This window comes from Plectropomus leopardus, chromosome 13 (genome assembly GCF_026936395.1).
Source record: "Plectropomus leopardus strain MGB_pleo_1.0 chromosome 13, ASM2693639v1, whole genome shotgun sequence".
Classification (NCBI taxonomy): Eukaryota; Metazoa; Chordata; class Actinopteri; order Perciformes; family Serranidae; genus Plectropomus; species Plectropomus leopardus.
The window spans coordinates 27,964,856-27,992,849 of record NC_142188.1 but is presented as its reverse complement, the minus strand read 5'-3'; the positions used below and the strand labels follow the sequence as shown (position 1 = coordinate 27,992,849).

The 27,994-nt window shown below is 40.8% G+C and overlaps 1 protein-coding gene across 2 annotated transcripts in view; it reads left to right on the top strand.

Moving 5' to 3' along the window:
- Positions 1 to 27,994, top strand: part of adgra1b (adhesion G protein-coupled receptor A1b) — a 266,720-nt gene that overhangs the window by 119,842 nt on the left and 118,884 nt on the right. For both annotated transcript variants that reach the window (XM_088086276.1, XM_042501884.2), the window contains 3 exons: positions 321 to 470; positions 1,869 to 2,030; positions 3,705 to 3,938. In XM_088086276.1, coding sequence (XP_087942402.1) covers positions 321 to 470; positions 1,869 to 2,030; positions 3,705 to 3,938 — 546 coding nt within the window. The remainder of the gene's footprint in view (positions 1 to 320; positions 471 to 1,868; positions 2,031 to 3,704; positions 3,939 to 27,994) is intronic.

The window sequence follows — 27,994 nt, the reverse complement described above, 5'->3', positions numbered from 1 at the left end:
TGATACCCTCATATTCCTAGAATACAGAAACAAACCTCTTTACTGATTCATGTATAGCCTGCAGGTGTTTGCAGATCTGTACGTGTAAGCCTTTATACACATAATGCAAACTGACTGATGTTTCACTCTACATTTCTCAGGGGATTGCTGTACCACGTTAAGTTCAAAACTACATGCATGACATCAAATGGCATTACGGTGATTTATTATTTATTATATGTTGTCGGAGCTTTTTCATGTTATGTCTCTGCTGAATTGTGGCGGTGGACTGTGTGATCGTCGTCTCTGAACGCTGCTTTGAATTTGCCTTTGTGTTCCAGATTACTATTAATACCACAAATGCTCAGCCGTTAGGCCAGCAGTTGGTGGCGTTCACCAGCAAGGCGGCGCACTTCACAGACGTCATGGATGTCATCTTTGTCACGCACCTGGTGGAGAGACTGACGAGGCTGGTGGAGAAACGTAGAGACGTAAGAGTGAACGCATAGATGCGCCATAGTTTTTTTTGTTTGTTTTTTTTATTTGATTTGTACTGACTTGATTTATTTTGGGCATGTACTAAAGAAAGTGGAGAGCTTCATACAAAAAAACGGACAAGAAGTAATGTGACAGTGAAAAACATAATGCAAAACAAACAGTCAAACACATGATGGCTTTGTTTACATACATGAGAAGAAGTACAATTTATTTAATCCCATCCCTTCTCCATAAGTCTTTGAATTTTTAATAACATATTTTGTTATATATTTACACCCATAATTAACTTAACAAACAGTATATGCATACACCCACATACACAGAATCAGATATCTACAGTTTTCATTATTATATACAGAAAACAGAGGAAGATAAACAAATAGATAATAAATAATAAACCAGATAAATCAGTAACCCCTACAAACATACTGATGAATGCCATAATACATACAAATTTCCAGTTTAAACACATCTGTTTCACTCAATCTGTTGCTGCTTTTTTCTGCTTTATGTTGGTTGCTGCTCATATTCTGACAATATTCATGACTGTGTTGAGTGACAGTTTTCTGAATGCAATAATTTGCCGTCGATGAGGTTTATCATGTAAACTTTTAACTGGAGCCCTAATTAGGCGCACAGGAAAGGACACTTCAGTGGATGTCAGCCACAGAGGTAGCGGGGGCTTCCCAAAAAGACATGACAACACGTGGTCGCTCTGGCTTCAATCCTTCAATCGATTCCAGACAGCTTAACTTTTCACCTCATGTGCTTTCCTCTTGCCCGCGGCGGCGTCGGACCTGAGTGGCAATCATAGTTATGAAGACGCATCTCTTTTTTTTTTTTTTTTTTTGGCAAAGCCGCGTTCTACCTTAAGTGAACTCCCCTTTCCGTCTGTGGCCGGAGGCAGTCTGAGGGGCTTTACGTCACACTGAAGGTCAGCTTTTGCGAGGGGAAGGGTGTCGAGCTTAGTCAGTAAAAAGAATCAATATTAGCTCTCACTTGTCCAATTACTCTTCATAGGTCACTCGGGAGGAGATATTATTAGGAGATACTTAGAGTTTTATCATTCCTGAGACAATGCTGATGAGACCACCCTCATTCATCCAATAAAGAATAGTCAAATGAAGCAACAATGAAAAGTACAGTAAGTAAATAGCGAACTGCCATCCCAAGGAAGCGATTATGCCCCATTGGAGCCGCTAATCTAAATTAAATCTCTCTATAATGAATGAAGCCACCATTGCCTCCCTCACTATTCTGACTGGAGATTATAAATGTGCCTGTTGTTGCGGATATGATTGATGTGCACGATGAGTCTGCCTTGCCGTGTGTGTGTGTATGTGTGTGTACAGTTTGTGTAGTTGCATCCATATCTGCTTGTGTTTCCACAGCTCGGGGACTATATATCCGACATTGCCAGCAACATGATGCTCGTGGAGGAGCATATCCTGTGGATGGCGCAGAATGAGGCCCGGGCGTGCACTCGGATCGTGCAGTGCGTGGAGCGCATCGCCGACCTGGCGCTGACCGGAGACAACCGGGTCATTTCTAAGGTACAGCCAGGCTTTGAATCACCCACGCTTACGGCCACACTCAGCCAGGGCAAAGGTTGATTATCTGACTAAATGTCCCGTAGCTTTACCTTTTTTCTTGCAGCCCAGAATAATGAGAAGTTAATTTGGCTCGAGCAGATAGCTGGAATAAGGCAAGAGAAAGATAAATTGCTTCCTTTGTTTCTTCTCGCTTCCGTCTATTTTTTTCCCTCTGTGCTGTCACTTGGGATAAAAGCATCTGCTAAATGACTAATATAAAAATCTCCTTCCGCCACCACTCCCCATCTGTGCCCCACTCCCAATTCCTGGCCTCCCCCTCCCCAGGTGTCTGCTAACATAGCTCCGGAGGCCTCTCTGATCCGCCCGTCCAACTTCCTCAGTCTGTCCTGTGCCGCTCTGGACATTCTTCATGAGGCAGTGGTGGACAATAACATTGTACATTTACTTAAAGCCTCTAGAGGCGTGGCTTGAAATAGTTAGAATGTGCATATTATATTAAAGTTGCGTGTCTCATTAAGTTTCGCCAAAAATTTTAGTGAGAATAAATGTTCCCAACTATAAGAACCTCCTTGGATCCCACCTTTGTCATGAGGAAGTACAATATCCTCCTCCAAGGTGGAATGGAATAGAACTACTAAGCAGCAGAAAATGGAAATACTCAAGTTAAGTCCAAGTACCTAAAATTGTAAGTTAAATGCAGTACTTGAGTTAATGTATTTAGCAACTTTCCACCACTGATGAGGACAGGGCATTTTTAATGACTTGAAGACTGTAGGAACAGAAAAAAACAGCTGTGTAGAGACTCACAAATGGCAAGTCAAGGTAAAAGGTAACATTAACTGTTTTAAATAGTGAGGATAATTGAAATGTGTACCTTTAAAGATAAGCTGCGACCAATGTTGTCTTCTTATGATAGGACAGGGCAAATGAAGAGTTTCATCTATTGTACATTTTTATTCCCTTTTTTTTAACTATTTGTTTTAACTTTAAAAACTTAGTGTCCAGGCTGATTGAACATTCGAAGCTTTCGGAATTCAACCCTTTGAAACCTGAGCAAATTGATTTTATTTCTTTCAAAACATGGGGAGGGGGCAATGAGCAACTTGCCAAAACATGACCCCAGCAGGAAAGCAATTTAAAAAATAGCAGGAAATTAATTTTCATAAATGTTATAAGAAAATGATCTGAAAATAAGCACAAAAAAAGTGTTATAAAAAGAGAAAATTATGACAAAATTGTTTAAAATTCATACATACATGTTGTACATACATGTTTTTTTGGTATCACTTATATAAAATGATAGTAAATATAAATATAGTTTCTGTTGACGCTTTTTTTCAATAAATTTTCAACTAATTTTAAGGTAATTTCCTTGTCACCTTTTTACTAATTTCTTGATATTTTGTGGCATTTCTTGCCCAGTTGTTCATTGCCTTCCCCCCCAAGTTTTTGTAAGAAATCAAGTCTGCTCAAGCTTCAAATGGTTAAGAAGACAAGTTAAAATGTTACAGAATTACCTCAACTTGTCCGTCCAAATTCTGTCAACTTGAAATTCTAAGGCAGCCTGGACACTAACATTTTTTAAGTTAAAACAAATAGTTTTTATGATGTAAATATGTCTGCCACTCTTCCCCGCCTCTACACCACTTCTAATTCTTGGCTTCCCCTCCCAAGGTATCTGCTAACATCGCTCTGGAGGCCTTTCTAATCCGCCCGTCTAACTTCCTTGGTTTGTCCTGCACCGCACTCCAACGCCCCCCCACATCCGCCACGTCGCCCGTCCCTGACAGCCACTCCCACGCCGACAAGGACGCGAGCCGAGAGCGTGATGCCGTGGGGGAATCGTTGCTCAACTTCAAATGCCACACTGTCAACAACAGCGGCTCGCCGGCCAGTCAGCTCAGCAAGGTAAGGCGCAAGTTAATAAACGGTGTGAAACTTTCCTAAAACATGCCACTCCGTTCTTCTCTCTCTTTACAAAATCCACCGAAACCAGCCCGAGGTCAGGAAACAACGTTCTCTGACTGCTTCGCTTTCTCACTCCCGGCGGGGTTCTTCTTTTTTTAAAGGCCACACACTTTTGTAATTTTTTGACACCGTGTTCAAATGCAGGAGTGGGAAAAGAAGGAGGGAAGATGTTCTTACGGAGGAGAAAAGAGTGAGAAATAAAATATGAGAAAGAGAGAACAGCTTGTACAGCAGCTCGTGGGCACAATAAAATGAATTCTCCAACACCACACAGTTGAAGCATGTGGGAAGGATTACCACCTGCCCTTAAGTCTGTTGTTGCCTATTTGTCCCGGCGATATGACACCTTGTTTAGATTCTTTGCCACGCCGTAGATCAGCTCGTGATAGGTGAGGTTGTAGCAGGGGCAGGGCCTGCAAATAGGATGGTAATGTGGGAGTCAGTGAGCTTGGGCCACTCCCATGTGATGAAAAAGATGGCCTTGCGTCGCTGTCACTTTAAATCACCTTGGCTCCAGTTGTGGCCGCACCAAATGAGAAATCAACAGACAAGGGGGGACTGTGCGTGTGCAGACAGCAGGCAAAACATTCAACTCCCCTGGCGCTCAAATGGCATAGTTGTGCAACATTTGAACAGTTTGCACCCTCTAGCTATTCAGTCTGCCAATGAATTCATCAGTGTGCATGTGAGCGCGCGCTGTCTGTGCATGGAAATGTGTGAGAGAGTGTATTGGGCGTGTGTTTGCCTTTCGGTCTGCCTGCTTATTTTATTTCCCTCATCTTCGTCTACTTCTCTGGTGCGACGGTGTCAAGTCTCAGCGGTTTTGTCAGCAATTATAGCACTTAGTTGCAGCCCCAGGCTGTGTGTAGAGTGCGTGTGTATATGTATATTAGTATGCGTTTCTAGGAGTTGAGCAAAGTCAGCTGCATCATGGGGTGGACGATGCTGCAGTTCTAGAGGCCACTCCACAAATTTGCTCAGAATCACTATTCGATGATTTCCAGATGGATTTTGTCAAATTAGGAGGCAAATGTGGGGAAAAGTTTTTCTTTTTGAGAGCACGTCTCCATGCCTGCACTTCATAGTTGTGACAGGTTTCTCTACACTCTAGTTGAATCCAGAACAAAAAAAAGCTGTTGATTTCGCTGTGCTAAAGCCAGGTGTGGGGCATAGCCTCCAGTCTTGGCACTCTGTGTACTGTGTGTATGATGGATTTGGCTTTTCACCAACTGTAAATATGACAGGATGCGGTGATGTCTGGTGCACTCCAAAGCTTCTAATCATTGCCTGATCTCAAAAAGAGTCTTTCTTTCAAAGCAGCCAGATTCATATTTAAGAAAAAATACTCCTGTCTATTTTACAGTCTTTCTGTACAGTCAGTGCTTGCAGTTATTTTTGGTGTTAGTTGTTAAATATGTGACTAAAATAAAATGCTTCATTGCAAAGTTGCATTGTAAATGCAGTAGTAAAGTGCAAGCAAAAACACTTATAACACATGTATTAATATTATAATTATTATTGCTGTGCAGGGGGCGGTATTTCATATATTGATGTAGAAATTAGCATATTTAATTTCAAGAATTATCATTTTTGTTTGCTTGTTAAAATGGCTTTATGCAAAATTCAGAGCATATGAGTTGCCGGCACCTAGCAGCGAACAGTGCTAACTTAATAAACAGCACTAAACAAAAACAACAGTGCTGCCATTGCTAGTGGTGTTAATAAGGGGGGAAATGGGGTTCAGCTCTGCGCTTCTGTGATGATGCCGTTCCGATGTTAGCAATAGATAAACAATAAACACGGCAATGAGCTAGCTAATGGGAGACACGTGCGTTAACATGGATGAGCTTACAACAAACCACAGAGAAGCTCAGATTGCAACACACATAGGAAGTGAGACTTCATTCTCTGCTCAAGGTGCCATTCGTTCACTATATCTTTACACAGTGTTGCCTACAGAACCTTTCATTCTGATGAAGTGTGACTTGAGCTATGTCTGTTCTGATTCCAGAGTCATGAAATACCGTTGCTTTGTCAATGATTTGGCGTCAGACATCGATGCCAATAGCTACCTTTCGTGAGTAACGATACACCCCTGGGTAGCATTAGTTTGTAATGTGGCTGGACCACGTTTCCCATGATATGCCACTGAACGGCTGGATGGCGTCTGTCACAGTGATATGATGTGCCACTGGGCAGCGTTATTTAAAAATGCTGCCACTGATGACAGTCCCTATAGAATGGGAGGGAAGGAGGTGGTCCAACAAACCCCAGACTTTCAAGGCTGGTGTTCGCTTCCTTTATGTTCCTATATGTAATATGTGATGACTTGGTATGAGATCGTGTTGGCTATGTGGTGCTGGTGTATCTCTAGGTTGGTTTTGGTGGTCTGAGCAGGTCTTAGTCAAAGGACAGTGTACTTATTAATCCAGTTGTCAGTTAGTTATATAGCAAATATGCATTGCAATGTGAAACATTAGTGAAAGATAAAAGTGACTACCCTTGCTTAAAAACTGTATCTACTGTAGCATAGTCAAAGTATAACCTGGTGTCACTTTTCTTGTCCTCCACTTGCTCCGGCTCATGACGCTGTGCTTATAAATCCAGCTCGTCATGAGGATAAAGTCTTGCTCCAAGCTCATCGCCTTTTTGCTTTACTGCGTCAGATGAATTTCTCGCCCAAAAATTTTGACTTGTACACTTCTTTGGCTCAGTTCACGCTTGCTGTGTCCATCTCACCAGTCTACATGCAGTGATGCTGCCTGTAATCACTTTTTTTAACCAAGTAAAATAAGACAAACGTCTGTGTCTTTGCAATTCTTGCAACAGCACAAATGTGCCATCTTAGATGTTTTCTATCATGTTATACAAAAAAGGAAGATGTGTATTATTTCTCCAGACAGTCAGTGATATCATGACTATATCACCTGTATTGCCAGTAAAAAAATAAAAAATAAAAAAAAACACTGGTCTTATGTATATATTGCCTACTTAAAAGACTATGATGGAGACTATTATTCACTGGGTAGTTGGCATGGAGGTGTCAAAATAATATGACTGCAGAACATTAGAGGCTAAAGCCATAATGTGTCTCCATTAAGTTAATCTCGGTTTAACAAGGGATGTTGACTAAGAACATCATATAAATGAAGTACCCAGTTCACAGCAGGATTTCCGGGGAGTGCTTGCATGTGGCAAGAGGGTCACACACATTCAATTTTTAATCAGACTTAAAAGGTGCTTTACTTGGCTATTGCCAGAGTGTGACTAAGACAATACAAGTATAAACACGTTAAGAGCTTTGAAGAGATGTCAATGCAGCATTTTTCTGCGCAACAGTAAATAAAAAGAGATATCATTGGGAGGAATCTTGGCTGTGCTTAGTTTTGGAAGTGTGCTGCTATAATTCTGCATTTTGGCTTTTATTTCAAGAGAGACAGCCAGGTTTTCTGGTTGCACTCTTTTTTTTAAAGGCTTGATATTTGGGTAGGTTTTTTTTTAAGAAAAAGAAGAAAAAAAACCTGGAAAGGTCAGTTTTTGAGCGTGAGATGAAGAAGTGTAATACTATTTCCACCTCATTTAGCATGCAGAATGAACACAGCTTGTCCTCCCTGGGCGATTCACACTCTCACACCTACAAGCTGCCTAGTTTCCACAGCTCCTGCTCCCCTGGAACAGTTGTGGGGTGAAGAGCGGCGCCCTGCTCGAGAGCACTTTAATGGTAATTGTTGAGGGACACGAAAGTGACTTCAACAGCTTATAAAAGGGCTCTAATCTATTGGATGTATCACCACCCTGCAACAATATCTCTCTCTCCCACCCCCCATTCCCACCTCTCTCTCTCTCTGCCGTTCACAGGGCATGTGGGAAAGACTTTGCCAATTACTGATAATCTGGGAAAGTCTCGTAGGCTGAATACTTAAGCTCATGTTCTGGCAACCAGTCACACATAAGTAAAGGCAAGCATAAGTACACAAAGAATTCATATCCAGTTCATTTTGTGCTTTGTAACTTTGCAGACCGTGCGTTGACAAATGTTGAAATTGCATCATGAAATGCCTATATGAAGTCACATATAAGTCGCAAACAGGTAAATGTCCTCTTTTTGTTCTCCATCATGTTCTCATTTCGACCAGATATTCATTCATTCGTATTCATTCCTTCATTTTTCATATTTTCACATTCATTAATTCCTTGCTTTTTTTTGACGGAGAGAATGGCTTAAAGAGTCATTGAATTCATTTGTATGACATAGTGTGCACGACAGGAAAAGTTAAATCAATATGTAAGGTGTCTGAGGTGAAAGAGCGACGACGCAGCTCAGGATGTGTGTGGATCCGTTTTGACGTAGTCTGAAGCAAAATTTCTGATAAATTCACTGAACAGCTGGTTTTGATCAAGAACGGAGGTGGAAGGGTGGAGTCGGGTCGCATCGATCTGACTCTTGAAAAAAACAAGAAAAACAAACGGCAGCAGACAAAGGAACAGTATTAACCACAGAGGTCATTGCAGCATCTGGTTAAACTGAAAAGTGTCATCAGTCATCACACTGCGTTGGAAGCATGAAATGAAGAATAAAAATCAAAGTAAACACAGTAAGCATGCAGATCATTGATCCTTATTGAACTTTTACTAAGCTTCACATAGACACGAGACAACTGAGGCTACCTCTCCTTCACCAACACACTTCTTATTAATGTTATATTATTACCGTACTGTGAGCAAATCAAGAGGTTAAATAACGTGAGTGGGGGTTTGATGTACTGAAATGAAATTAATAATCAATTTTAATTGCATAATGCAAATGTCAAGAGTCAAGTGAGCGATGAGCTCCTTGCTCATGCTTTGCCACACATCAATTGAATACTACGTTAGTACTGGTAGAAGCTCAGAGTATTCCCTGCTTTAAAGGCTACAGCCTGCCTGATAAATGAGATTAATGTGACCTGAAGAGCTTTGCTTTAAAGACTAATCCATATCTGCTTTTTAATTGTGTTTGTTAAATGTTGATTCTTTAATTAACACTATGTTTTTTGACTAAACAATTGGATCCCTTTAATCAACATTTAATGCCTTGTTGAACTTTTGCTGCTGATCTTGACATAATTTAAGTTTTGGGTTTTCTGCTAGTTTCCTGCAAACAGTGTGCAAAGAAACTACAGATTAAAAAGTTTTCACAATCAGGCTATGTTGAAGGCAAGAACATTTAAGACCAAAGTATATTGAGACTGAGACCAGACCAAGACTTCCTCAAGTGGAGACAGAGTTCCAGACCCAGACCAGACCAGTGCAGTTCTACACTGCTTGCATGGTGTTACATTTGAATTTGAGAGTCTTAATTGCCACAGACATTTAATCTGATTTTATGTATTGATCTTTCAATTTCTAAAATGAGTTAAGGTCTTCTTTGTGAAAGTTTGCGTTTCTATTGCTACAAATCTATAAACCCATTATGTAACCTAATGCTTGACTTCGCTTTACTTTAAACAACTACCTGTTGTTAAAATGTAGATTACCTAAATCAGTCTCACAATCATATTCCTACATAAAACTTACCTTTACACAGGACTACATGAATACTTACACTTAGTTGCAGTGTTGAATAGAAAAAGTGTCCAAACATCAATCTCAAATACGGTGAAAATGATCTTGAAAAGTTCTTAAAAAGACACTGAATTTAAGTTTCTCATACCTGCAGACACCCCGGCATGTCACATGAACGATAAAATGTCGAACATACAAACCGTAGGCACTTCTCAAAATGATCTTAAAGATCCAATTCCCCGTAAAAACACCCACATTAATCACATGCTTATATGTATCTGTACCATTACAAATGTCTTGGTTAAATAACCAAAAGATATTGTAGAGGTTTATTTTACATGTTGGAATTTTTCTTTGTTTATCACAAGCAAATCACACTAAAGAGCTGAAATCAACTGATGCATTTTTTTTCATCACTCATTTTTTTGCACAGGTAATTCAGTGATAATCCAGCAGTTGTGATCTTGACAGGTCTTTAAATTAAATTCCTCTGTTGAGGACCAAGACAAGGCCGAGTACAAATGTGATTGTATCTGAGACGGGAGCGAGACCTTAAAAATAGTCTTGAAGTGACCATCACAAGTACTGCTATCAGGGGACCTATCTTTGGTTGGTACCCATCTTTCACCATCTTGATTATGTCAAACACAACCCTGAGCATGAGATACTATTTTTTAGGGCTAAGACTCATCTAGTGCTTCCAGGGCTGCCCATATGCGAACTTTTGTGTCCTAGAATGGGGAGGAAATGGCCCGTCTTACTCTGCCTCTGACTGGCTTACCCTGACATTCTCTCTCGAATCCTAACCAAGCCCACGTGTCTTTCCTAAGCATAAGCAATTAAGCCAACAAGGGCAAAAGGTACTAGTCAATCACCGAGAAAGTAGGGCATGGCGTTCCATTGCTATCCCAGGATTTACAAATTTGCAGTCTATATATATATTACCAGAGTGGGCGTCCTTGCTGCCCTGGGGTCAGCTCACTCTTCGTGGTCGGACACTGCTTAGTGTCGATGCTCCATTGACATTTCATTTTCAGAGTACTCAATTTCAATAACTTAACAAAATTTCATAAGGAAAAGTAGAAACCTCCACCATCCGTCTTCATTGTGGCCCTCAGAAACATCTCAGAAATGTTCCACATCATTCCTAATTGTCTCTCTTAATTACTTCAGCATGCCCCCTTTCAAACTAAACTGACTCTATGCCTACTCTATGCCCAGCCATGCAAGGCTGCCAATAGGACAGTTTGCTGTGATAATGACTTGGTTCCGTTGCCTTACAGTATTGTTGACACTGCTGCTGAAGTTGTTTCATCTCAGACTTTTTCCAGCGCTCGAGGCCTTACATAATCTTATATTAAAATGCTCAAAGTGTCATGCGTAAGTGTTGCCATGACAATAAGTAAACTTCACATCGTTCAGCTGAGACAAATCTCATAATTGTGGGTCTCACAGCAGGCTGCCTAAGCCAGTGTTAAGTTGAAGGATGAAGGAAAGCTTATACACCAACTAGTCTTTAAAAAGACGCATCCAATTTAAAACAGAAACCAATGTGTGTTTGAACGAGGCAGTAGCACAGATCTAGAGGGAGATATCATATCAGATCATCTAAAATAACAAAAGCAGCCACTCTGAATAAAGAATGAAGGTCTGTTGTGTGAAAGTAGCCATCTTTTCTCTCACCAGGAAGGTGGCACGTGTGTTCACAGTGCAAATTCGCGGGATAAATACATTTGGTGTATCAGGAGGAGCACAGAAATAAATGCACGAAAAGCACACGCACACGCTCTCCCATGACTCATCAGTCAGGCTGTCTGACACTGCTCAGTTTAACAGCACACTGTGAAGGCTGCAATAGACACACAGCACCACCGCTTGTTATCAAGCAAAGGAGATTCTACAAAGATGCGAACGGGCAGAAAACTAGGACTAAGCTGGGAAAACTCATCACATAATCATGACTCTTATCTAAAAAGTGTTGTTTTTTGGTAGTTAATCAAGTTTAAGCCAGTTTTTGTTTTTTTGTTGTTTTTTGCTTGTGTGGCGATGAGGTCGGGTGCAGTGCCTGATCCTTGATCGGGGTAGTGGTTCTGATTTTTACAAAAAGGGGACAGAGGATGTGCACCAATTATCAAGGTTTCACACTGCTCAGCCTCCCTGGGAAAGTTTATTTCAGGGTGCTGGAGAATAGGCTCTAACCGACTGTCGAAACTCAGATTGAGGAGGAGAAAACAGAGTTGGAGATGGACAGGTGGTTTGGGGCGGCATCCTGAGTGATGTAAGTGTTGCATGGGACTGGAAGGCAATGCTCTTGGTTTAAAGGTTCATCTACATCCCAACTCTCACCTATGGTCATGAGCTTTGGGTAGTGACCAAAAGAATCAGACAACAGGCAAGCAGTTAAAATGAGTATCCTTTGTTGGCTGGCTGGGCTGAGCCTTAGAGATAGGGTGAGGAGCTCAGACATCTGGAGGGATCTCTGGGTAGAGCTGCTGCTTATTTGCATCGAAGAGTGTCAGTGGAGGTGGCTTGGGTGTCCAAACTCTCACCTATGGTCATGACCCTTGGGAGGTGACCAAAAGCAGTTCTAGTCTACCCTTGAGGTTAGACCTAGAACACGCTGGAGGGATTATATATCCCGTCTGGCCTGAGCAGGCTTGGAGATCTCCCAGGCAGAGCTGGAAAGCCTTCCCGAGGAGATGGATTTCCGGAGCACCTTGCTCTGCCTGCTGCCCCTTCGACATTGCCCCAAATAAGCCGATGAAAACAGATGTAGGACTGGATGCATGTTGTTTGCGACTATTGTATTGACATATTAGTAAATTGTCAGACTGTAATTTGTTAAATTACAAGTGAATTGTATATACAGCGCAATAAATCAGTCAGTGAAAGCCAAACTGGTTGTGTGGCGTTGACATACATGTCTTCATCGACCGATGTGTCTTTGCCAGCAGCAGAAGCCAGGAGTCTGAGTGTCATTAACTAGAACAGTGGCACACAAACTTTTTAAGAAGGGCTTTAAAAGTGATTAATAGGCTAGCTCCTAAACCCCTCCAGACTTCCACATAAACTCGGCTTCTTTTTCAGGCTGTTCCTTCCATCCTCATGTAACTGAGTGACTGGCTGAGTGATCTGCTCTCTGTCTCACTCTGGCAGAAGCTCAGCACCATTTAGAGCCATTTGGGTCCAACTGGACTAAGACACACAGCATATGGGCCTGCTGTGCTAACACCTTGCCAAAAAGTGGCATAATAAAACACAGCCTTATAACATCGGCACCTTACATAATGCACTGTATTGCAAAAAAGCGTTTGTCTCCTGATTGATTTTCTGTATTTTCACAGGTACATTTTGTCACATAGTTAAATATCTTTATAGAGGAAGGTCAAAAGAATCTCAGCTGACTGTATCTTTTTCCATTTTTTTCTTAGATTCTTTTCCTAGGTTGAATTAAAAAAAAAAAAAGCACCATAATGCCCCTGTTGTATATAAACCTGTATGGACATAAAATTGGAGATATCATTGTCCTTAAAAAACAAACTTCAGAGGGTTTAATAGAAATCATAAATCACCTGAGTATCATGAGCATCCCAGTGGTCTGATGTAATGAGCCCAGTTTGGACTGTGTGCCATCTCCTCCTCCTTTTCCCAATGTTTCTTGTTGTTCTCTGTCAGCTATTAAATAAACACTAAAATACAGAAAAAAAGAGGAAATTTATATATCTCTCAAGACCACTGAAGCAGCAGAGTACTCCAACCTGTAAACACAATAAAATTTACTGAAGCTACCTGGTGTTAGAGGAACGCTTGTGCTGACATCTTCCCTCTGTAGATGTTAACAGTTGTAAAATGCAGATGGGTAGCAGGTATATTGTTAACCATGTCCACCATCTCAGTTTGGCATGTTAGCACTAACATTAGCTAACTAGTGCTAAAAACAAAGTGCAGCTGTGGACGATGGAAATGTAATTAGTTCAGCAGGTGTTTGACCCTTAACTTTTCATATTGGGCCAAATGTAAGCTTTTTCCCAATACTTTGATACTATGATGGTATAATCCATCCAGTAGTTGCTGAGACATTTCACTTAAAACCCACAAATGTGTGGCACAAGTGGAAAGGTTGGGGAATTATCAAGTCATTAGGGTTCATCCTTAAAAGACCGTGGATATCTGTATTAAAGTTTTGCCAATCCATCAAGTAGATGTAAATAAAATAAAAGCAAACAAGCCTTATGCAACTGTAATGAACAAAAAAAAAGGAAGCCTATAAAGCAGTCTTGATAACAAATACTCAAGCCACTTAAACTTATATATCACATGATTGAAAAGTGGTAGGAAGTACACACTTATTTATTCCTACCTTATAAATACATTCACATCCTACATAACAGACTTCACAAAGTTTATATAAAAAACTCTGTAAACAACTATCCCTCTTTTATATACACCAATAGTGTGTATGGATCTTTTGTCTGATTGTAGCCTTAGAATGATTTTTTGATTCAGCACCTGTAAAAGCTTTAGGGATTTGTTTACCCTGCAGCTTTTTTGCTGTAATTGAAACCTTTGACTTGCTGCTTGAACTAGATAAAGAGTAAGGAAATCTCCAAAGTCACATGGATGCATCATCTTGGCAACATGGATATTTGTAAAAAAAAAAAAAAAATCCATAGCAGTTCATCTGATAGCTGTTGGGAAATTTCAGTTTGGACCAAAGTGGTTGATCAACTCACCGGATGACATTTCCATGAAGCCACACTACTGGCATACCCAAAACATCCATTTCTGTTTGTCTGTATGTAGGTCACACATAATTGAAGGAGATTATCTATCGACCTTGAAGAAAGCAATCAGTTTTATTGTTCAATCATCATCAATTTGCTATGAATTTGTCCTGATAAGTGTGCATACTCAAGTCATGCCTGAATATCAACCAGAATATTCAATTGTGCATTTGATTTTCCATTTAACTGCACTTAGTAAACTAGGTGTAGCAATTACAGTGTCAGACTTGACATTTGCGCATATTATTTATACCCTCTTTAAGGGGCTTCTTTCCTGTCTTTCAGTTTGAGAGCATGACTCATTGATTTCACATTCAGATTTTGAAATGTTTTCCCTCAAAACCTTGTTCCTGCACTGCCAGCCGCAGTGCTAGGACTAATCTGAGTAACAGCAGCAACTCAAATTGGCGGGACGGTCCGGGATGAGACCCTTGGCTTGCACTGGCTGAATTCGAGTTGCTTCGGCTTCTAACTGAAGCTCCGTCTCTGGAGTTGATCTTCTCCCGATGGGGAGTGAGGTGGAAAGACGTGCTTGCTGCTCTAATTCTTAATAATAATAATTGTTTTATATGTATTTATATTTTGCTTTTCTAAATACTTCAAGCTTTACATGAAATGCCAAAAGAGAACCAAGACAAATACAAAATAAAGAATACAAAATACTGAACGACACCTACATGAAACACAAGAACAAATACAAATAACAGAATACAAATATAGATGGTATTCTTGTCTCATTTTTGGTCTGGTGAACAGTAAATTCATCAAATTCAGTGCCCCATAACGCTGTTTCCCAAACTACTGCAGCTGCCATACTTTGCGGGACTTGCGTGAGCACTGTTTCCATGGGAACACAGCTGCTGAGAGTTAGGAGGACGATGTAGCTGTTATGGTTGAAGAAAAGCTACAGGCATGATATAATATTAACTTTTCTTTTAATGTGAAAATCGTAAAGGACGCAAGGGAGTTAAATACTGTATAATAAAGCATTGGAGGGTGAGCACGGATAAACCACGGTAAAGAGTTACCACCTGTTAGGGACGCTCAAAGAAGCAGGGCGAACATGCTAGCAACAAGGCAGAGATCATTTCATTGGTCAACTGCACAAAAAATCGGAGGGCAGACGAGAAATTTGATGTTTGATGAGGATACAGAAGCAGCCCGAGTGCGAGGAGAAGAGCTGAAGCCTGAGTGCAGGAAATCTGTGCAAGCAACATTATATCAGAGTGCAAGCATACCGTTTGAGCAGAAGCAGAGCAAATCTAAGCGCAAGCAGGGCTATTTGAGTGCGAGACTAGGGTTTTGAGGGAAAGCATTACAAAATCTGAACGTGAAATCAGTGAGTCATGCTCTCAAATTGAAAGACCACGCTCTTGAATAAAGATAGGGGGGGAAAAAGCCCCATACCTCTAACATCAAACAAATGTGAGAGACATCTTTTGTTCCTCAGATCCCCACTCGAATTTTATTTTCACATCTCTCTATGTAGAGTATCTCACCCACATATTAATATTACAACACCGCACAAATGTAGTATATGTAAATGAACACACATTTTTTTTCGATAGTCACGGAGTCGCTTACTCAGTTGCTTTTGATCTCAGGCCACATTCTTATCAAGCACATACTGTTTCAAAGGTCTGCTTTAAACCCTAATTGGTAGGGAAAAATCCGACATAACGAATGCTTATTGAACGTTCCCAAAAAGTCACCGTCAAAATCTGCATGCCTTCTCTGTCTTCACACGCGGTAGAAAGTTGGCTTTGACACTCCGGCTTCAAATATTTAAAATGTGAGCACTTTTCTGCGAGAATTTGTGAAACAAATTTTTGGCACAGATTAAAATTGTCACACTTTTGAAGCTTTCTTGGGTGTTTTGAGCTGGAAAAAAAAAGGTCAGGTGCGGTGACGTGTTCGGTGCCAGGTTCTTTATATTAAGGTGATTGACAGTTTTCATAGGTTATTTATGTTGTAACTGCGAGAGTTTTGTGCGACTGTTCAAAACAGTCTAATGATTGATACCCAACACAAGCAGCAATAATTCTGAGGCACAGAAACTATATTCCTTCCTATTTCCTATATTTTCCAATATAAAATAAGATTAAATTATTAATTATATCCATTAAAAGCTGTTATTTTTAATTTGATAACAGCATTTTATTAATCACCTCAGGACCCCTCAGATTTGTCTCCGAGTGGATCCCTACATGTAATGATTTAACAGTCGGCCTTGAACTTGTTGACATACATCAGGTAAAAATGTGATTAAATTTTTTTTAATATATATTGTTACTGAGCATCAAAAGTGTAAATTATTAATATACACAAAAAGGGAAAGGCAGAAACACAATGCTTACTTTTTTAATCAACCCCCCTCCACACCCACTGCGCTGCCTCAGGCAGCAAACAGAACAAAACAAAGCAAATATTAAAGGAAAATAAAATAAGATAAGGGAAGATACTGTATCTAAAGGGGGGGGTTAAAGGTTTAATTATAGGTTCAAAAGAATTCAGTCAAACTTGTCAGGCATAATATCAGGAGTGTCAAGGAGAGATTGAAACAATTTGCATATCTTTTCAAAGTTACTGAAGAACCTCGAAGACAGGACCTCAGTTTTTCCAGCTTTACATTGCCTCTATTGGGTTGGAAATGAGTGACTGCCTCAAGTGAAGGAGTTCAAGTATCTTAAGGTCTAGTTCAGGAGGGAGGGTAAAATTGAGTGTGAGATGGATGGGTGATTTGATGCAGCTTTAACAATGTACAGGCATGACAAAGGACCATCAAGGTGAAGAGCGAGCTGAGCCAAAAGGCAAAGGTCTCGATTGACCAGTTCTTAAACATTACGACCCTCCCCAATGGTCAGTGACCGGGAGAATAGGATTGCAGACACATGAGGCTGAAATGAGTTTCTTCTGTAGGTTGGTTGCACTCAGCCTTAGAGATGGGGTCACAAGCTCAGAGACGATGGCTGGATGGAAAACCTCCTTGAACCTTGATGTTGCTTACAATTTAAGATAATTGAACACCTGACTGGCAAAGCTGTGAAGGTCATGGCATGCTGTGACCCAACTGAGAGCTCCTTGTTTGGTGGGATACCAAAAATGATTTAGATCTGTCACTCACTGAGTTTTTTTGTCATGTTCCAAATATTATAGACCGAAATGATGTTAACATATTTGTACAAGGTTTGCTGGTGACTGACCACATCTGTTACAAACATCTTACATTGTAGTATATATTTAGTCAATCTTATAATAAATTCTGTGTGTTATACATTGATGGACCAGCTCAATGTCGAGCACAAACAGAAGACGTTCACCTGCTTCTCTAGCTGGCTGGGGGAAAACAAAGCAGGCAGAGTCCATGGAGTTGTAGATGTGTGAAAAATGTTTCTCTCTGATTGGTGTCTACAGTCAATTCATTTTTAAGAGGAAATTTGGGGAAAATAAAGGGGTTACTCTTTCTGAATAAAACGTTTAATTAAAAAAGAAACTAAAAAGGTGAGATGTTGGTAGCTGAAATGTGGTCGCTCATCAGCAAAGTACATTAAGATTTCCTTTTTCATGACAACTGTTTTGCCCCTGTTGAAACAAAATTAGAGGATCTGTATAGGTCAAAACATTTAAAAGTGCCTCCATATTTTTTGACCACTGGACTACTGCTGATGGTAGAGACAGGCACAGGTTGGTGGGAGGACAGCTTTGACTGTAGTTAAAATCTCAGTTGAGGATGCTTTCATTTGGGTCAGGGCAGGCTGGTCAATGCTTCATTTACCCATCCAGTATGAAAGCTTTTCAATACTGGCTGTAATACTGTAAAACATTGGGAAGGGCAAAGCTACCTTAGAATTTAGGGGAGGTACAAGATTTTCCACTGCCTACTCAACGGTTTATTGGCCCAAAGAAAGTTAGACCCTCCCTGCCTGCCAAAGACGTTGCCCCATCGGTCATCATCTATGCTGATCGCTGGATCCTGCTCCCATGCTTCTCTAGTTTGATTTGGGAAAAGTGAGCACTAAATATTCATGGAATTATGGACATAAGAAATATTCTCTCTTTGCATTGGGTCTAGAGTCAGAAGAGTTTTGATTAATGTTTTAGAAACACACTTTGGAAAATGTGGACACTGTTTCTGAATGAAATGTCTGAAATTTGGTTGACAGGTCAAACAAACCACATAAAGATTTACTTGTCATATAAATTGTTAACTGATGATATGTCCTTGTTGAACCAAAACTGAAATGCAGAATCTATGTTACATGGCTGAAAACTGAAGATCTGTGCAGTTCAAAATGTTTTCTACATTGTCTCAATATTTTAAGAGACTGAGTAACCGCTTGGATAACACTGATGGTGGAGAGAGACATTGGTAGTTGGGAGCACAGCTATGACTGTAGGGGATATCTGAGCGGAGGATGCTTCCATTTGGGTCAGGGCAGGCTGGTCAGTGGTTGATTTGCCCACCCAGTATAAAAGCTTTTGGATATTGGCTGCTCTATAATACTGTAAAAAAAAAATGGAAAGGGCAAAGCTGCGAAAAAATTTAGAAGTCTGCAAGATACTCACCGGTTTATTTGGATGCTGGAAGAGATGAAGACATTTGGTTAAAACCATTTTGATCTGACCTACCCTGCTGACCAAGGAGCAATCCCCGTATTTCACATATAACTCCTCATATTTATTTGTCAACAAAGTATTTTGTTTGTCTGCTTTACATCCAAAAATAAAACCCTTAAATCTCAAATTAAAATGAGCTTTAAATAAAAAGCACAACTTTTCTCTGCATCTTTTCAGCATCTAACCTGATGACAGCGCATCTGCCAGCTGACCTTTAGTTGCTATCACGCTGTTTGATACCACAGTGTCACTTTGTTTGGAACAGATTCGGAGCTAATTGTGCCTAAATTACAGAAACATATGGCATCTTATCCTATTTCCCAAGTCAGTGGGCATTATCCTTGAACTGAATTGCCGAGTGTATGGTTCATTGAGGATGACAGTTTGGGACAATATTTACCACTTTAGATCTCCCTCTTCCTTGTCATTGACAGGTAATTAGTGGAAGCCTTTAGGCTGAACGGGTGGAGTATTCCCACCTCCCTCTCTCCTCAGATAGCCTCTCTCTGCTCCACAGAGCTCCACTGCTTTTTAATTACAACCACCCGGCTGTGCGTGGGTGTGTGTTTGTGTTTGCCTTTTTTTATTTCATTATTTCGGGGGGGGGTATGTGGATGTTTTTGTGCTATTTGGTGTGAGGGTGTGTTTGGGATGTGTGTGTGTGAGTCAGCCACCCTCCAGGTTAAGACTCTATCAGGGGACACTGTTGCAGCAGAACAGAGCCGGGGGGCTGCCGCGCAGTAAACCAATCCTCTGTGTCAGCACAGGCATCTAAGACAACCGAATATGACCCAGTTTGTCCCGATACAGTAAACATGGTGCTGTATGAATGTGAATGCTTAATATCTCGATAATTTGCTTCTAATTGGAATATGTTAAGGATGCTTTGTGTACAGCTCGCTAATAAGCTACGGCGGATTTCAAGTACTTAACTCCGACACGAACAGTGCAAGGACTCTTCATTAGCTTGTTGACCTGCATGGAGGGGGCACAGATTGAGGGAATCTTCCCTCCATATTTGACATGCAAATGGCTGGGGGGTTAATTGTATGGGTGTTAAACTGCAGTGAAGTGTCAAAGTCAAATGGCAGCGGGCATTAACATTGGATGGGTATTAAGGTTTTATTAGTTCATATTATGCTTGATAATCAACAGTGGGTGCGTTGTGCATGTGTGTGTATAAATCTGAAAGCTTGTGTGTGGCATTATAGGTAAAAATATTTATATATGCGTGCTTGCATCACGCCGTGTTTGCAAAGTTATGAATATGAAGCATTCACGTGCATGTGGCCCCACACGCATGCAGATGCATTATACTCCACAGTGAGAAGGCATATAGAAATTTTACTCCGTCCCTGAGGAATCGCATCTTTTTTCTTTTTCTTTTTTTTTCCTCTCTCTCTCTTTGCAGCTCGCTGAAACAAACAGGCCTGTGATGCAGCAGTGAGAGGCCTTGAATGCTAAACACATCATAAGAGAGGAAGGCAGTTGAGAGGAGGAGGAGGGTGGGAGACAGAGAAAAGGAATTGAAAAGGAAAGGATGCAATAAAAAAAAGTGTCATATGAAGGGCTGGAGACAGACAGGTGGACATATCCAGGAAATAGAGAGTGAGGAGTGAGGTGGTGAGACTAAGCAGGGAACAAGGGAGAGTGATCAGAGCAGAAGAATGAGAAAGAGAAACTGTCCTATCAGTGGCTGGAGATCAGCAGGCCTTGGGGACTTTTGTCCATTTCATACTGAATGAGAGACAGAGATTTATTTCCTTTTGTAGAGGAGCAGAGGACTTGATCCTTTACTTCCTGAGTATGTCCTGAACAAGATGTCCACAACTGAATCATTTGTCCCAGCAGGGTTAGGGTCAGGGCAAAGGTTAGGGTAAGGGCGTAGGGGGTGGGAGTTACACTGTTGCCTAACTGGATACAACGCAAGCGAGTGTCAGTGACTTAATCTGTTTGATGACATTATTTCCTATTGGACTGTCATAACTGTCCACGAGTGAGACAGTGCGATACAGTGCAATGCGGCGCGCCATTTTGAGCAACAATTTTGGGGCACGCCCTGTTTCTAATTTATTCCTGTTGCTTGCATTGACAGTGCAGCAATGGAGAAGAAATGGCTTTAAAATGAGGATATCTGCAACAACTTTCTCCATTTATCTGCATAAATTATACCTTTGTGCTATAATCTAGTGCTGCACCATGAAAGTTGGAGATTCGACTCATCAGTCAGAGACCCGTCAGTCGGCTAAGATTGCTTCAAGTCAAGCAGCCGTTTTCTGCTTCCTTTTTGCTAGTCAGCATGCTCTGTAGTGTACTTCTGCAGACAATTTGGTCCCCAGACTTTGCTGCCAAGTGAACGCTCTTGATTTTTATGACACTGATAGAAGCTGCAGGTGACGAGATGCAGGGGCACTAAAAGGAAGAGAGACTGTACTGAAAGGCTCTGAGGCTAAATTCTCTTCTCTCTTCTACTTAGAAATGGTGAATTTGCAGCTCACAGCAGCTAAAAAAGATACAGTCTGGTTTTTGTTTGATAGCTAGTGTCGGCAAAAAATGTTGTGGACCTACTACCCATTGTGAGCACCATTAGCTTGTTAACTATATTAGGTGAATGCCACTGTCACATTGAACATCCAACTGAGCCTGTTCAAAGTTTACATGGAAAAAAACTGAATTATTGAATGTCTGTATTTAACAGCCGAATCTCATGCAACTTGTAAAATTTTGAGTCGGGTAGAGCCCTACTATAATCCCTAAAAAGGAGGAGAAAAAGTACTTAGATAGTAGAAGAATGAAACATCTCAGTATTTAGAACTACTGAGGGATTAACCTCAGTCATTACCTTTTTAAATTCATTATATATGAATATCACATCACCAATATGAGGTGTAATAGCCAACTCACTAATGGTGTAAACTATAGGACCGACAGATTCTTGTCCTGGCCGATTATTGGGCATTTTGCAGATTATCTGTACCAGTGTATTATTTTAATGATTGCAGATAAAACTAATTAATTACAAAAAACGTGCATAGAAAGTGTCACCATGGGAGGAACTTTTACTGTGTAAAACCCCAGTGAGATATTTTTATTTATTCATTTTTCAATTAAAATTTTCACGACTTTATAAAAAATGATGCTGGAAACTTGCTGTATGTCAGATGTCAGTTTTGATTAAACATTTGCCAAATGCATTTAAACAAAGTTTTGTGTTGGAGTTTTTAATATTCCAAATTCTAAATATTGACAGAAAGATTTCCATTTTTAGTGTATATCGAGCCCAAATATTGGTGATCGGTTTCATGAACTACTAATAATCGGTATTGGCATCGGCCTTATCGTCCTTGACCATCATCTGTCGACCCCTACTATAAATTAATCAAAAAAAAGATGATAATCAGCATAAATCACCATGTTCTCAATAGACACATTATTAACACTGGCAGATAGTGACATTTGTGTGTCGGAACATAAAACAGCAAACTTAACTCCAAACTACTCAGTCCAGCAAGAGGCATGATGGGAATGTGGGCGTCGTTACAATAAATTAGCATCTGGTGAATGTATTACAAAGTGAAGATGGTGGTATTATAGGGTGTGGAGGCTACAGCAATGATATTTTGTTATCCACAATAGTACTGTTATGAATATGGATAATGAGGAAGTACTCGCCCATCTTTTTAGTGGTAATGTCTTGTGCACATGTGATGGTGGTTTGTTTACATGACGTGACAGAGTTCCATGTTAATGGATGCAGTGTGGATGGAGAAGGTGTGATCAAACGCAATGTGACATGATAATCTGATGCTTGCATTTAGTTAGGAAATGGTGTTAGGGTCCAGGTTGACCCCTGACCCATCGTCTTTGATAATCTACCCATCTTTCTCTAACTCTATAATAAGAACCAATGGAGCACTCACACCTTTACTTTTCTTCCTGCCTCACCAGTTTCTTTGCTTTCAGTTGAATCACGCTGGATCCTCTGCTCTGAACTTCAGTGCAGTGCTTACCAAGCCTCTCTGTTGGCTCTGTTGTCCAATGCAGTCTTTCACTGCTGCACAACAATGTTTTTTTCTCACTCTGCACCACACCGAGAAGATGAATGGAAGTATTTGCTCATCACTGACTGTCCTTTTTTTTTTTCATACGTTTAGCCAAGATCTAATTTTCTCTGCGATGTGCCACACTCTTATCTGCCGAGCCGTGCCACATTCCCAGCCAGCCACGTCCTGACAGCTACTGTAGAAGTGACAGCTCCGGCCTGCCCACCGCTTTAGGAAAAAATAATCCTTTGAGAAATAGGTCATTTTCAATTATATATTGTATCTGCATCTGAATAGTGTCTTCTGTAATCATGTCAAAGAGAGTATGGTAAAGATTTCCCCCTGCCCGTAGCTGCACTGTAAACCTGCATCACTCACAGCGGCATCACCTCGATTGAGCAGAGAAGTTTCACAGTGTAATATGAAATGGAAAACTTCAGCTCCGGAAATACCTTTTAAAACGGTTTTGAAAACTGGCAGCGGAGAGATATTTGGGTTCTGATTTCACAAATCAAGGCAGGTAGCGGGAATGAAAAAGCGGGGATGTCATTTCGGCTTTCATTTCAGTGCTACAGTATATTTATACAGGTCGGCGCAGGCCACAGAGTCGACTCTATTCAAAGTCAGAATGTTTGCTGGGCTCTGTTATGAGACAGACCAAGGGCCAAAAGGCAAACATATGTTTTAGGGATACTTACAGGTCCAGTGAATAGGATTCAGGGGAATATATCAGCAGAAAAGGAATATAATGTTAATAACTGTGTTTTTATTAGTTTATATTCACCTGAAAATAAATAATTGTGTTGTGTTTAATCGTAGAATGAGTCAGTTATATCTACACACAGAGCGGGATCTCATCCACAAATTCTGCAACTTGCACCACTATGTTTCTACAGTAGCCCAGAACGGACAAACCAAACTCTAGATAAGGCTATTAGCATTCTCGAAACTGTCATTTTCAGCCTGCAACCTCACTGCTAAATGGCTCAAATCCTACCCCCTTGACCTTTAATTCAGCTTTAACATCATTTTGTGTACCTGGATCTCATGAAATTCAATAGAAATATGCAGTTAATTTTTTTTTGTCATAGCAAAACGTTGTTTTTATGATATTTAATCAGAGGGGATTTTTTTTCAAATTTAACAAGATTTTCTATCAAGTTTGTTAACATTCAGTAGCTGAGGTAAAGACAAAAAACTCATATTATAACTGTAACGCCCCAAGTTCTGCTCAGCCTAGGGATTTTTGTTGTCTGTTACCCCCCTCTCTCTTCTGCCTGCAACTTAAACAAATAAAGACAACTTAGAGAAAAAAATGTACCGTGTGTGTGCTTTAGCTTGTCTTTTAACAATGGAATATTATGTGCATGTAAACATAGTGCGAGATGGGGCATTTGCCCTTGGCGGGGGGCTTTCTGAGTGTCCCTCTCATTTGCGTTGCTTGCCTGTTTAGTGAGTGTTAATAGTTAAAAGGCTAAGTGTCAGAACTTGTGTTGATGGCAATCAGCCGCAGCTCAGTCATACTGGACTCTCAGAAGCCACCAGCACCACCCACCCATCTGCACACCATCTCTGCATTACCACCAACAGATACCAAGCTGACAGCATGTGCCAGTCACATAATATCCATGAACGTCACTACTCAGCGCAGATGAACTAGCGGCGTTCCAGTACGGTGACTTGCTTACCGTCGTTGTAAGAGTGGCTGGAGCTAAACAGACAGGGAGCCTGGTTCTCTGGTCCTGTTGAGACTGCTTTGCCTCTGTCTGACTGGTAAATAGATGGTCTCGTGTGGCTAATCAAAACCAAACTGCTGATCAAGCCAGAAGCTCTGTGCTGTGTTCACCGTGCCCTCTGAAAATGATAATAATCACAGCAATGATGGTGATAGGAATCGTCGGCGGTATTATTACCATGAAAATGTTTCGCCACCAAAGAAAGGCATACTGGCACATCTCTAACTGTGATGAAAAATTACATGTGCTGTTTCATGTTTTCACTTCGCTTGTGAGATTACATGGTTGTCTATGAGATGAGATAATTATTCTCTGCCACCTGAAACCCGGACGTTTTCTCATGCAGACTGAAATTTGAATATTTTTTTCGGGCTGAAAACAGGGCTGTTTTCCTGGAGAGTGGATGCTGATTTTGTTGATGCAAAGGTTTTCTGCCAACAGTGGCAATATGGTTCATGTCCCAGTGTAACTCTGAAAGTGAATGAGCAACATCTTTCCTCCCTAAATAACAAATGAAGCCAGCACTAGAAGACTGGCCAGCATTGGAAGCCTGTTGCATTGGGCAGCTGCCAGCTGTTTATGTGTGTCACTCCAAATGTGAGGCAAGACTTTGCAGTAAAATCCCATGTGTGCTAAGCAGAAATTTGTCTTTATATAAATATTATGGGGCTATATATTACATCTAACAGTGATTCTAGCACTATAAATGACTTTCTCAACTTCTGTGACAGCCGCTGACATTTCATCTCTGCAGCCAGTTAACCGTGTCTCCAGTTTGACATGACATTAGGTCATTATGGCCTTGTCATAACTTCTTCCTCTTCTACAGTCAGATGGCATTCATCATCCCCTGCCCTCTCATTGGCACTTACTTGACCCTTCGTTCGAGTTATAAAGAAGCATGTTTAAGCATCGGCATTTTCCCATCTAGATGCCAGAAAGAGTCCCGCATTGCATACTTGCACACTTGTGTGATTTCTTGCCCTTTTTCTCCGTCTCATAATCCATCAAACGCACACTCATACAAATGAATACGTTCAATGCCAGATTTTAACGTCAAATTCAGTTTTACATGAGATTCAAATAGTGCAGAGATTAAAGAACCACAAGTGTGTGCATTAGTGTTAAACCTTCAATCCATTAGATGCCGTTTAGAACGCTACAGAAGTCATGCTCTACTTCCTACACAAACATATGGCCTTTAATATAGACCGAATCACTGTGATGTCGCACTGACAACAAAAGTCACTTCAGGGTAGAAAACTGGTTACTATTTTGAACTGTGTAGATACGTAAATTTGGCAAACTTTATTTCTGTTGTCATTTTTTTGTTGTAACTGTAACATACAAAGACCTATGATTAGACATGATGGTCTGAAACCATCTGACGTTTCTGTTGTGCTTATTTTATGAACTGTTTTGCTTTGCTAACATCTTTATAAACCACAGCTACCGCTACGGGAGCTAAGCAACGTATTGCTGTGAATGGGGCCTCAGAAAAACATATTTTAGCCACCTAAAAAATATATATAATTTTAATTGTACACTTTATTTGAATATTTGCTCTGCTTTACCTAACACACTAGCTGACCGAGGCAGCGGCAAAGCAGCAACTCCACCATTTGGTGGTGTAAAATGACTTTTTCTGAATGGGGTTTGGTGGGGTTTTTTTTATTAGCTTCAAATCCCCATCTGTAAGGGCTGTCTTACGGCAAGGTTAAGTGTACGCCATTTTTCAAATATAGATACTCAAAGTAATCAATTAAGGCAGAGTTTATCTAGAGCCATTTGATTATATATATATGTTACCTGGCAGTTTTCTGCTTGGAAGTAAATATTTCAAATGAACATTGTGATTCGGTCTGTTTACTGTTTCATAAACATTTATTACAGTAGTGTAAAGCACACAAATCCAAACACACACACACACACACACACACACACACACACATTTCAACTATTCCTCTCACTCCCTGCTCTCCCTCCTGCTGCCCTCATCCTTCTTCTCTGGCTCTTTTCATGTGGCTAAAAGCAGCAAATGCTGAGCCAACTGGCTGTGCTTGCCTCCCATGCCTCCCATGCGCTAGTTAATCTGGCCTGTCCTGCTTTATCTTCCACCTTTGCTTCTGGTCTACAAATCACAGCTCAATTGACTCCCGTTTCTATCCTCCTTTCTCTCCTTCTACCCTCCCTCATGTCCTAGGTGCCTCCTCCTAAAACTAGGATGCAGCAGCAGGGAGTCCTTTGCTATTCATGTCTTCTATGTCCACGCTCCCCACACACCCCACATTACCCCCCATGTTTCGCTCAGTCTGCTGCAAGCTGCTTTTATCCTCTCATCCTACAGCCTGCGCTACGTGGGGTAATTAGAGGTAAATTAATAGAGTGTTAGGATGCTGTAAGAGCAGGTTGCCCAAGGTCGGGGCCAGCAGTGTATGAAGAATGCTAGAATTAACACTGACTGTTATCTTGATCTAATATGTATGATGTACTATGCTGCCTCAGGTGACGCACACAAAGACAGTCTGGCATACCAAAGCATCTCTGCAAATTAAAGCAGAACAGCTGTTTATTTGACAGCCAGCATCCAAAACCCATGTAAACACTGCAGCAAAATGAACGTTGAGAAGTTTTCAACATGTTCGCACCCCAAGCCGTCACATATTGCCGCCTTGCAGTAGACTTCTACTGTCTACCCTATATTAGGCTTTAGGTTTCCTTCTGCGACTGCTTTTGACATTGCGGGATGGTACTACCATGATGTCAATACAAGCATGCCATGGGAATACACTGCATGTGGTTATGTTTAGACAACAAAAGCACATGGCAAGCACAACGCCTGGACAGCAACATAACTTGCTGGCACAGATGGTTTGGATTATGCAACAAAGGTGCAGATAGTTAGGATAATGCAAAAGAGACACATGGCAAGATGTAGGAAAAAAAGACATCAGAGGACATGGAACACCAGAGTCCTACATGAAAATCAAGGGATTGTTTGAGTGTTCTGCAGTCCCTCCCTCTCGACCTAAGGGGACCTTCGTACTCTTTATATTCTGTTGTTACAGGTAGCGTTTCCACCTCATGCAATCCAGCCACGTATTTTGCGAATGCGAAGGGTTCCATCCAGATGAGTTCTCAACTCATGCTGACCCTCACCGTATCATGCTGATGCAGCAGGTGCATCCGGCAGTGTATGTTAAACTCACAAACACTTTGGTCAAGCCACTTTGTCACCTTGCTCGTCCAGCAGTGTATTATGCAGATGCGAA